At 30.4% G+C, this 12,666-nt stretch overlaps 1 protein-coding gene across 4 annotated transcripts in view; it reads right to left on the reverse strand.

Moving 5' to 3' along the window:
* Positions 1 to 11: 11 nt before the first annotated feature.
* The window catches only part of LOC127717647 (alpha-1,6-mannosylglycoprotein 6-beta-N-acetylglucosaminyltransferase A-like), a 106,052-nt gene continuing 93,397 nt past the window's right edge, over positions 12 to 12,666 (reverse strand). For all 4 annotated transcript variants that reach the window (XM_052223376.1, XM_052223375.1, XM_052223373.1 and 1 more), the window contains 3 exons: positions 12,174 to 12,293; positions 10,010 to 10,193; positions 12 to 7,899 (listed from right to left, as the gene is read on the reverse strand). In XM_052223376.1, the coding sequence (XP_052079336.1) occupies positions 7,640 to 7,899; positions 10,010 to 10,193; positions 12,174 to 12,293 (564 nt within the window). In that variant the 3' untranslated portion in view covers positions 12 to 7,639. The remainder of the gene's footprint in view (positions 7,900 to 10,009; positions 10,194 to 12,173; positions 12,294 to 12,666) is intronic.

Consider the following 12,666-nt stretch of genomic DNA (forward strand, 5'->3'; position numbering starts at 1 on the left):
AAACAGGTAAACAAAGGTTAAATCATTTATTTGTATATTTCATGTAAACATAGACATAATATCACATATTTTCATAACAATTTCATCATTTCTATTTATAGTAACAATGAGACAAAAAGACATAAATTCACAACATAAAATAAGAGGGTTTAATTATGGAAGTTCACACAAAGCAATACGCTGCATCATACGCTAACTGTTGTTTTAAATCTTGATGGTAAAATTGTTTTATACAGGTACTACCCACCTTATTCAAATATATAGAGCTCTTGATATTGGTACTACCCACTCCAATCAACATCAACCCAACCTTTGTACACCACTGAGGACATTGGAGTGATTTTTTTATGGTTTCTTAGAAATTCAGTTTTATTCTGCAGTACGTTTAAAGAAAACTCTCTATTTTAGATATTATACAACACTTCGTCGACCGTATATTTTAGATATTATATGACACTTTGTCGATCGTATATTTTAGGGTGTGGTATATATATATTTCCAGTTTAAAATGTAAATCCTGTTTGATAAGATAACCCAATCTAAGGAGATAATGTTTTTAAATGCACCATATTTGCTAAGATCTTTCAAAAGATTCAGCTCTGAAAGGCAAAAACATATGTATGGTATTTGAAATAATCATGTTTTTTCTAGACTAAAACTGAAAAAACAGGTGACTATTTTCTTTTTGGTTATAAAATTTCAAAGTTTGAATGGCTTTGAACAATTTTTGATTGAGGAAATTTTGAATTAATTGGTATGTACAGAAGGCACTGATCATATTGAAATTTTTATCGGAAATTTGGATTGTCAATGTATTTATATAAACCTTTACCCTAAAACAAAACAGGAATTATTTCAAGGAAATTGCACATTTTATATGATTAAAATAGAATTAAAATACAAGGTATGACAGATAAATGCTAAAAATATTAAAACCCCTAAAACACACTAAATAAGTAAAATCTTATTAACATGATTAAAAGTTTGATTTTCTGCCTTATCTGTTTATATCAATAAAGCACCATTAACTTAATCAATGATTTAAAACTTTGTGTAGTCTTGTTGAATCAAGAATAATATAAGTTCAATTCAAATATGAATATAAGGGGTATACATCATTTAAACAATAAGCTGACGACAAAAATAATCATCTTGGGGCAACATACTTATGATACTGTCTCAAAACAATACACAGGTGTTTATACAACGTGTCAAGCTTAAAATCATCAGGAATCTGTAAAAGTTGTAAATGAATTCTAATAAATTCAACAGAAACAATCAAAGATTATGGAATTCAGACTCAGAAATTAACCAATCTAAATACTGGATTTGGTGTTTCTACCACAGATTTTGTACTCTGAGTACTGAGTTAAGTTTTATGACCGAGAGCCCTGCCATCAACACCCAATTCTCAAAATAACAAAAAATATGATATGACATAAAACACTTACTGACAAAATTCCTGACACAGGACAGACATATAAAAATGTGGCAAGTTAAACTAGTTTTATGAGATCTCAACCCTCCCCCTTTTTTTAAACTTGATCAATAGATAAACAACCCATACATTATTATAAAGTTTGTAATTGACTGCTTAGAGCTAAATATTTTTTCAAACACATATTTTAGTATGTAGCTTTTCCAAAGTAATCGTGTGAAGTAACAGGAGTGTTATCAAAAGTGTGAATTATCTGTCTAATTTCTATGAAAAATAACAATATTTTTATTGAAAAAATACAAATATCAAACATGATAGTTTACTCTTTATAAAAAAGCAGTTATCAACAAGACTATAAATAATGACGTGTATTTCTAGCTGAGGTCAAATGAAAACTTATAAAACTGTCTCTCAGTTTGCTGATATAAGCTACGGCAAATTCACAAATTTTTGCTATTATTTATTATTATGATGTTTGAACAAGGGACACATATGCTATGTTAATAAATGCGATTTTAGGAAATGCTGCATACAAATAATGCTATCAAAGTTCAAAAGTTTTTATTTTCGTGAAACTTACTAATTTTCGCCATTATAAAAAGACCGCAAAAAATTCTGAATTAACAGCACTTAAAATGTTTTATCATATATAAATATATATATATATATATTTACAGGATTGTTTTTGCATTATTTTTCTAGCATACAGACTATCCCTACTAATGGAAAAAAAATTCTCAAGAAATACATTTGGTTTATCTGTTTGTGAAGTAATGTATGAGTGCTTGGTTGAAATTAAAATTTTTTACAACAATATTTTTACTGTTAACTGTATTTTTGATGTCTAAAACCAAATTTATTCTGACAAGGGTACCCAAAACTGCTTCTTGGTGAGAAATATATACTCACTTGCAAGTCATCATATCACAAAAAAAAAAAATTAGAAAAAATTCTCCTAGATATAAATGCAATGAAGAATCAGATAGAACCGTCAATGCATAAAATTCCAACTGAAAAATTTCAACAGACCCATTTTTACATTATTACATATCAAAGATTTCTCCTAATATAAAAATAAGTAGATGTGATATGATTGCAAAAATAAGACAACTATCCGCTAGAGACCAAATAATGTAGATTTAAGTAACTTTATTTCACACTTGTGTAACAAATATTATATACAATGGAACACTAAAATAAATGAGGTAACTATAACCCAATTCTATCGTAACAAATCTGCTTAGAAATACACTCGATTCATTCTTTGGATACTCATTAATGCAGATTTTGTTGGTATCCTTGAAGCAAAAATTTAATTGCTTGTGTGTAAGGCCACTTCAGCATTCTTAGCTATATCATGGCGGCCAGTTTTTATATGTGGTGGAAGCAAGGAGAGAACCACAACATTTGGAAAGAAAATTGACCATCCTAGTCAATTAAGGGAACGACCATTTAACTTCAAGGAGGGGGTTATGGTTTTTTCCTAAAAAAAATATTCTGATCCCCAATTTGATGAAAAAAATATTGTGGTCAAGCAGATGACAAAAAAAAATATTCTGAATCCAGATTTTCCCCATACCTTATAGTGTTAAATTTTGTAAAAAATAATTTGATTGATACCTTCGAAAAACTAAAAAAACTAAAAAAAAAAACTATCTAATTCACAGAAAATCCAACCAATCCCTTGTGTTTAAAATAATGTTACAAAATTTTACATTAAGGATGTACTTAGGTCAGGTTTAGGAATTTTTCTCAGATGTTCGGACTCCTGTTTTTTTTCCCCTACGATACAGGTTAAGATATTTTGCCCCATAACACCCATTTTTCTTTTCATATCAGACTTCCATGGCCCATAAATGGTTATTTACTAAATTTTAAGCAGATTCTAGATTTCTTTTCTTTCGATTTGAGACCCAAATAATACCAATGCAAATATAAGGTAAAAGTCCGAGCCAGCCTTTTCTTTTTTTTTTTAAATTAAATATCTCGAAAAGGAGCTCCATAACCTTCAATATTTTGAGCTTATTTTGTTCCATAACAAATGCTCTTCTGACATATAGTATCAATTTTAAATTCTAGATTTTTTTAATTTCACCTAAGTACATCCTTAAAAAAAAAAAAAACTAAGTAAAGATTTGTTTGGAATAGGTAAAAAGAGGTCTGAGGTCACAACAAAATCAAATTTCACAAAAAGGTATGATTTTTGTTTATTATTAAAGAAATCACATATCAATACATTCCAGAATTCATAATGACGGCTTTGTTACAGATAGGTGGGTGGAGATTTTAACGATACTTGCTTCGTTTGTTAGCAGGGTAGAAATACAGTTTTAAAAAAACAATTCAGACCAAAAAAAGTGCCTCCCTGTCCCATGTGTAAAATTCTACGACAGCTCTTTTTAAAATTTCTGACCAACATGTATTTCCCCCTTTTTTCACTAAAATTTAAATAAATCTTGTCAACTAATTATGAAATCCAGAAATAAATTAAAATTACAAGTTTTAATATCACATTGGATTACTATGGTTCACCATGTAGAAGTTGTTTTTGATTAATTAATGGAAGGATTCAACAAACTGGAAGAGTACATGTTTTAAATGAAAAGGTAGATGTTAAAATATTACAAAATGAATAATTTGACATTTGGAATATATTATACAATAAAATATATATACTGATTACCGGTAACAACACACATTTAAATAGCTTTAACTTTTTAACATATAAACTCATTGACAAGAAATCTGTTCCCCAAAAGAAAAATTAAAATGCATCTGTTTTTCCTTTCTAACAACAATTTAACCCAACACACATTATGAAAAATGAAAAATCTCTAACTTTTGATTTCTGACTTCTTTAACTGAAACTCTAAAAGACAGATCAAAAATAAAAATAGTTAAAAGAATACTGCATCAGCAGAGAGGTAGTCATTTCTTGTTTTACTAAGTACTACTATATTTCATTGGACACCTTATGATAAATTACCTGAAAATGAATTGACAAATTATATTTAATTCTGATTTAAAAACTTTTTTATATTTACATTAATGCCATTTATAACAACAAACCTGTGTGTTGATCAATGATGTTTTAAGATCCCCAAATCAATTGTTGACATTCAGCAATCATCCTAGTCCAATATTTTAAAACATTTTAAAGACATTTAACAATTAAAATTTTAAAATTCTGTTTGATAACTAGTCTTAAAATCTAATGTCAAAGAGATACCTGCCAACTTTTGAAAAATCTCCATTTGGGATTTTATGCACACAGACCTGCCAACTATCCCAATTTATTCGGGATATCCCCCATGAGAGGTGTTCACCTGAATTTTGAAATTCTTTATTATATAAACTGAACACCTCAAAACAGGCATTCAAATGAGTTTAAAGGGTATTAAATAAAATTGAGAATGGAAATGGGGAATGTGTCAAAGAGACAACAACCCGATCAAAGAGTAGAAAACAGCACATATATACGCATTCAAACAATATAATAGTAGATTTAAAACATTTATGACAATATAAGAGGAGCATCAGGTCCTTTTGCATTTAAAATCCCCCATGGAGATTTTGAAAAGTTGGCAGGTATGCAGCTCAAGAGGACCTAATAAAGACCTATACATGTCATTAGTGTACTTAATTAGAACATCTATGGTTTTGAATGAGTATACATGTGTTCAAAATGTATTTTTTACTACTCTGCCTTTTTTGAAGTATTTAGTCTAAATAATTGTGTTTTATAAGGGGTCAGGTCAACATCTCTTATGGGGCATATCCCCCGTAAAGAAGGAAAGTTGGCAGGTCTGAAAAAGAGTAGAACATAATCATATGAATAGGCAATGTTATGATAAAAGCAGCAGATTTTAAAATCTATTTACAGTAAATGCACTTGAGTGTGTACAAAGCACAGAGAAATTAAGTTTGTATGTTTGCAGGTGGAACATAAAATCAATAGTTCCTTTGTATACTACCTACTGGGAGGGGGTTACGCTGGGTGCTCATTTACCCAATTCCACAATTTTTTGTAATTTTTTTTCCACTTCCTTTTCCCAGATCCCACTTTTTTTATCCCCTACATCCCTAAAAGCATGTCACCCACCTCTACTGCAAGAGTAGCAATAGTTATCACTAGCCAATCATATCATGGGACCGTTAACAAAAGGGTGATTGAAAAACCTGTTTGACATTTTTTTTCTCTTCATTTACAATAGCCAATAAAGAATTCATGAGTTACCTAGCAAACAAGTAAACTTAAAATGATTGAATGTACACTCTCGACTAGTTCAGTTGTAACAGGTATTATGAAAGTACTTAAATGCATGTTTTTAACCTTTTCTATTGGTATGATCGTAAACTGTTAGTGTGACACTCACAAATGTTTAAATCTCAAGTAAAAAATATCAAATTTAGAAAAAAAGTATTTGAAGACATAAGTCCACTTAAACCAGTTCCCTATGCATATCATACAACCTTGACAGAAATAGTAACCTCTAATAATAATAGAAATACTATCAAATTACTCAACTTTGACCTATTACCAAGGCTAGGAAGGTTGACTATTGCATTTTTTTTTTTTAAATTGGCATCTTTATATTTAAAGTAGCATACAATTTGATAAAATCTTAAATTGATTCTTATATCTTAAAATGATGTAATATATCATACTATATATTAATCACATACATATATATGCAACATAAGTAACATTCCCAATTTTTCTCAAAGTTTCATTTTTGGTTAACAATAAATGAGATCTACACAAAAAATAATTATGCAATAATAATCTACCTTCATAGATATTAATCAATGTTTAATAAATATTTTATAACATATAAAATAATACAGAAATGTCAGTGATATAATGATTTCAATTGCACCATAATAATTGAGGGCAAGTAGATGATCATATATCTTTTATACAGCATTGACTTTTAAGTTGAGGGCATTTAAATATTTATACATGTATTATATTTTCCGGGTTTACATAAATAAAGAATGTGATTAAAATACAAATCCTGTGTCCCAAGCTTTGCTTACAAGGATCTGACAAAGCTCTGTTTTACTTTCTGTTCTGTTCACTATTGCATCAGCCAATGAAATTTAAGCCTTCAAATTTGTGAAGGTGTGTGTTGATCTGAACAATCCAGAGGGTCCCCAAAGGTGTTTAAAACAGAAAGTAGAATGAAGAGTTTTCAAATCCTTGTAAGCAAAGCTTGGGCACTTGATCTGAATTTTAATCAAATGGCATAAATAAATTGAGGATGTTTAAATCAAATGCGATGTTTATCACATCTTTAAACTTAAAACTGTTCTTGATCTTCAGATTTGAATTGCTGTTTTTGAAAATGCATATCAAAGGATTACTAGTATATCAAATCAGATGGTATCATTAATATAATAATAAACTTAATTTTCTAGGTTATAATTTTAAATGTATTCACCAAAATGTTTAGTTGCATTACATTTTCTGTAAATAATGGATATTTAAGGCAATAAACAGAAAATGGACAATGTCCCCACTATTATATAAAGTATGGTAGATTACAATACAATGAATGCTTATTCTTTAAGAGTATTTTTCCAATATGTTTCACAAAAACTGCATATTTCCCCCATATATATCAAGGTAGACATATATATTAAAAAGATAAATTTTGAAATGTGGATTTTGTCACAAAATAACAGATACATTGCACTAATTCAGACATTATAAACATGAGCACCTTTTCAACATTCCAATTTGATATCAAACAATAAAATGTGTATTTCTAAAATATAGTGTTATAACGAGGAATTTTCCTCATCATTAAAAACAGATAATACATTTGTTAGACTAACTACAAATTATCATGGGAGGATAGGAAAGACATTTTTAACATGGGTCATTGAAGGTTGCAAGTCCAAATGATGTATGTTAAATTACCAAAAGTATGTTGGTTGTGAGGTGATTTGGGAAGTCCATTCCTACCCAACCCATACAGTTTTATGGAATAATCCTAAAATTAACTACAATATATCTTCAATTGTCTAAAATTTGTACCAAATAGATAATACACACCTCACCACAAATGAGATGGTTTGATTTTCTCCTACAGAAAAAAAAATCAAAATTTCTAAACAAAAACAAATTTCAGACCTGAACAATGAAACATTGGTACAATATCACATAATGTCATTCTAACTGTATCCATGGCAACATCATACTTCACAACCTTGACATAATGCTGTTTGACCTTTGATATAATTCCTACACGGACATAGTCTCTGTAATTCCAAGTGTTCACCAACACAACTAAATAAGAATTCTTCTTTCTGAGTCTCACACTCGTTAGTCACTGTATTAAATGATGGATAGAGAATTCCGGTAAGTTCTTTACTTTGAGCACATGTTGATCCGCTTTCAAGCAACGATTCCTTAGAGTTTATATCTCGGAAGTGACTAGGATCACAGATTAAATCTGAAAAGAAAAGAACAAATTCATATTTTTTTCTTATAAATTCAACTGCAAAGAATTTTTGAACAAAATTAAGCATATTGGTGCCAGTAGCAAAAAAACCCTTTTTTCTAATTCTTTGAAAGGCATAAACATTTTAAACTTACATTATCCCTGCAATCAACTTCATGTTAGATACTGTTTATAAAGACACAAACTATTGGTTAAGTTTTAGAAGTCATTACATTACTTTTGTAGTCACTTGCTGATCTTTAAAGGGATTATGTGCTCCTTTATAGCACAAGCTTCTTTATAAGTGGTTTGATATTGAAAATAAAAATTTAACTTGACATTACACTATCAATTTCATATTAGATACTGTTTTTTTTTCGTGCTGCAAAATAAAGGTGCTCAAATATTGCTTTGTTCCCCTTTTTCTTTTTAGTGATATCACCAAATGAGACTTAACAAGGAATTTGGAATACAGGACAGGTGTCATTTGTGGAGCAGGATCTGCTTGCCCTTCAGGTTCACCTGAGATAACCACTGGTCTTTTTGCCATACCATTATTGGTCTTTCTTCATTATAAATGATGAGATTTGATTATCCCTTTAGCATCTTTTGCCTTTATTTGTAACAGATCAACAACTCAACTGTACTTGTTGTATGTGTTTATTAACATACAGCGACCTTGGCCTCAACTGTACTTGTTGTACCGTATAGCGGGTTATTTTCGCGGGTCAGGAGAAATCGCGAAAATAAACTCCGCTAAAATTTATGCATACGTTCGATTCTTTCTAATAGCTAAAGCGTTTTGTAAACTATATATTTTTCCCGTTCGACGGATCAATAACGGTTTATGTTAATTTAAACAATATAAATGCCAAATGCCATTGTTCACTGGCCATTAGGTGTTAATTAGTCTTTTGGTTACATTATAAAATAAATAATAATATAAGAGTGTAAGGTACGCTTGTCAGGTATTTTATCCTTATTGATTAGTGTCAAATTATATAAGAGTTGCAAGTCACTCATGATAATTTTATAATCTAATTAGTACATCAAAGGTCCGGTCAATTTCATAACTAATCAATCGTAACATTTACAAGAAGTTTGTACACCTGTGACAAATAACTATGCACCGGTATTCTATTGATTAACTGTATCAAAATATAATCAATAAATAAGACGACATGCAGGTAAAACAATCATTTAACCATAACAATAGACCTGTGTTTGTCATTTTTTAAAACTTTTTAACTGCAACCAGTTCAGTATCCGCCAAAATATTTAATTGGAATTAAAGAATCCACCAAAATAAAAACCGCCAAAATTTTTCGTATACTTTGTTGCCCCTAAATCGCGAAATTTTACACCCGCGAAAATAACCCGCTATACGGTATGTGTTTATTAACATACAGCGACCTTGGCATCAACTGTACTTGTTGTATGTGTTTATTAACATACAGCGACCTTGGCCTCAACTGTACTTGTTGTATGTGTTTATTAACATACAGCGACCTTGACCTCAACTGTACTTGTTGTATATGTTTATGAACATACAGCGAACTTGGCATTCTCCACATATAGGATACTTACTTTTATCTCAGCAGGCATCTTTACATGAAATTTACTTTTAGCCCAGCAGGCATTTTACATGAAACTTTCTTTTAGCCCAGCAGGCATCTTTAGCATGATAACTACTTTAAGCAAAGCAGGCATCTTTACATGAAACTTACTTTAAGACAATCAGGCATCTTTATATGAAACTTACTTTTGGTCCAGCAGGCATCTTTTACATGAAACTTACTTTTTGCCCTCCAGGCATCTTATACATGAAACTTACTTTTTGCTCTCCAGGCATCTTATACGTGAAACTTACTTTTAGCCCAGCAGGCATCTTTATATAAAACTTACTTTTGGTCCAGCATGCATCTTTTACATGAAACTTACTTTTTGCCCTAAAGGCTTCTTATACATGAAACTTACTTTTTGCCCTAAAGGCTTCTTATACATGAAACTTACTTTTTGCCCTTCAGGCATCTTATAGGTGAAACTTACTTTTAGCCCAGCAGGCATCTTTTACATGAAACTTACTTTTTTGGCCAGTAGGCATCTTTACACAACAACTTACTTTTAGCCCAGCAGGCATCTTTACATGAGACTCCTTTTTCACTAAGTATAAACTTAACAGCACTATTTGGAGGCCATTTTGCTGGTTGTTTTTGAAACTGACAGAAATTTTGGTGTTCTATATAAGCATTCATTCTCTGTAACATGCCTTCCTCTGTATACTCGTATGGCATATAAGGATGAAACTGAAAATAAATTGATTAAAAACAATTCTAAAGGATGTTGCTGTTTATACAGGATTTTAACATATTCGAAAATTATTCAACTCCTGACCAAACAAGACTGATAATAAACTCATATGCTACACACAATGGTGAAATAATATGTTGTTCTGTCTCATTGAGTATTCTTCTATATTCAAATTCTTGGATTAGCTATTCTATAAATACTAGCCCACAAATTTGGAGACAACTTATGGGCATATACCTTTTTACTTTTTAACTGAAATTTGACCTTTTTAATTAAGCTTGCAATTTATGTCAGTAATAAAAGTGAGTTAACACAAATTTGAATAGAAGGTTTTTTTAAAATATTCTGGTAAAATTGAGTTATTAAAGTGCTTTTTCTAAACAGATTTTTATGGTTAATTCTCCAATGTTTATCACTGATTAAGATGATTAAGAGTAAAAGGATTGAGTACTCACAAATATTTTAAAGTTAGGAACAATGTTAGAAGACATCTATCACTATTTCCTACATGGGCTTTTATGTTGATGGTAGATCTTTGATGGTATACAGTCACATTTTTTTCTAGACTTCAGATAATTTAGAGCTTGACATATTCAATTGACACTTGTCTCACCATCTTGACATATTGAATTGACACTTGTCTCATTGTCTTGACATATTGAATTGACACTTGTCTCATCGACTTGATATATTGAATTGACACTTGTCATTGTCTTGACATATTGAATTGACACTTGTCTCATTGACTTGACATATTGAATTGACACTTGTCTCGACATATTGAATTGACACTTGTCTCATTGTCTTGACATATTGAATTGACACTTGTCTCATTGTCTTGACATATTGAATTGACACTTGTCTCATCGACTTGATATATTGAATTGACACTTGTCTCATTGACTTGACATATTGAATTGACACTTGTCTCGACATATTGAATTGACACTTGTCTCATTGTCTTGACATATTGAATTGACACTTGTCTCATCGTCTTGACATATTGAATTGACACTTGACTCATTGTCTTGACATATTGAATTGACACTTGTCTCATTGTCTTGATATATTGAATTGACACTTCTTGTCTCATTGTCTTGACATATTGAATTGACACTTGTCTCATTGTCTTGACATATTGAATTGACACTTGTCATTGTCTTGACATATTGAATTGACACTTTTCTCATTGTCTTGGCATATTGAATTGACACTTGTCTCATTGTCTTGACATATTGAATTGACACTTCTTGTCTCATTGTCTTGACATATTGAATTGACACTTGTCTCATTGTCTTGACATATTGAATTGACACTTGTCATTGTCTTGACATATTGAATTGACACTTGTCTCATCGTCTTGGCATATTGAATTGACACTTGTCTCAGTCTTGACATATTGAATTGACACTTGTCTCATTGTCTTGACATATTGAATTGACACTTGTCTCATCATCTTGACATATTGAATTGACACTTCTCATTGTCTTGACATATTGAATTGACACTTGTCTCATCGTCTTGACATATTGAATTGACACTTGTCTCATCGTCTTGACAGTCATATTAAACCCTTGATGATTTTTGGTGTTGTTGTGTAAATGGGTTGCTGGTCTTAATTTACTTTGTCATTAGGGTTCATTTATGGTTAGGGTTAAGTTAAGGCGTGTTCTAGGTCAGGGTAAAGTTTTAGAATTATGGCTAGTGTTAGGGTTAGCTATACTAATGGGTTAGCTATACTAATGGGTAAGCTTTGGCATTTATTTAGACTAGCTCTATATAGATTGATATGTTATCACCATGAAAACATACCCAACATCTCCTGTAATTCAAATTAAGACCTTTCAACTTCCATAATGGTTTCATTTTTTTTTTATTTTAAAGGGCTAAAAAGCTCCAAAATAAGCTTTCTCCATGTATATAAATTGCTTCTTGCCCAGTAATTTGTCTTTACCAGTTATTAATCTATAACTGACCTCATTTCTATGTAATATTCTTGACACTGTATCTTTGACTTGCTGTATATTTTTTATATCTATAGTATATACATATGGTTCACCAAGAAATTGTTCTGCATACGGATGTTGACTTGTCAACTACAAAAAATACAAACAATTTTAATGTCCAAAAATCTAAACAAATTTATTTACACATATCATATAACTTTTGTTTGCATTGGATTATTTCAGTTAATTTTTCACATGACAGTTGCCAATTAATACCATAAAAATATTGACAAATGTGAATATTAACCAATACTGCAAAGGTAGAAATTATACTACCTTTTTTATCATTACTCAAATTGTATTCAGTTCAAGATTTGAATTATCACCCTTGAATTTTTTGTAGCTTTTTAGCACACATGCTTAAACTTTGACTTTTTTCTCATATCAAACTTTTCTAAAAGAGGGGTGAAAAAAAATTACAAAGTCTCCTTGACTTCACTCTGTGTCTACTTGATAAGAGATT

The sequence above is a fragment of the Mytilus californianus genome, unplaced genomic scaffold, assembly GCF_021869535.1.
Source record: "Mytilus californianus isolate M0D057914Y unplaced genomic scaffold, xbMytCali1.0.p SCAF_10, whole genome shotgun sequence".
NCBI classification, from domain to species: domain Eukaryota; kingdom Metazoa; phylum Mollusca; class Bivalvia; order Mytilida; family Mytilidae; genus Mytilus; species Mytilus californianus.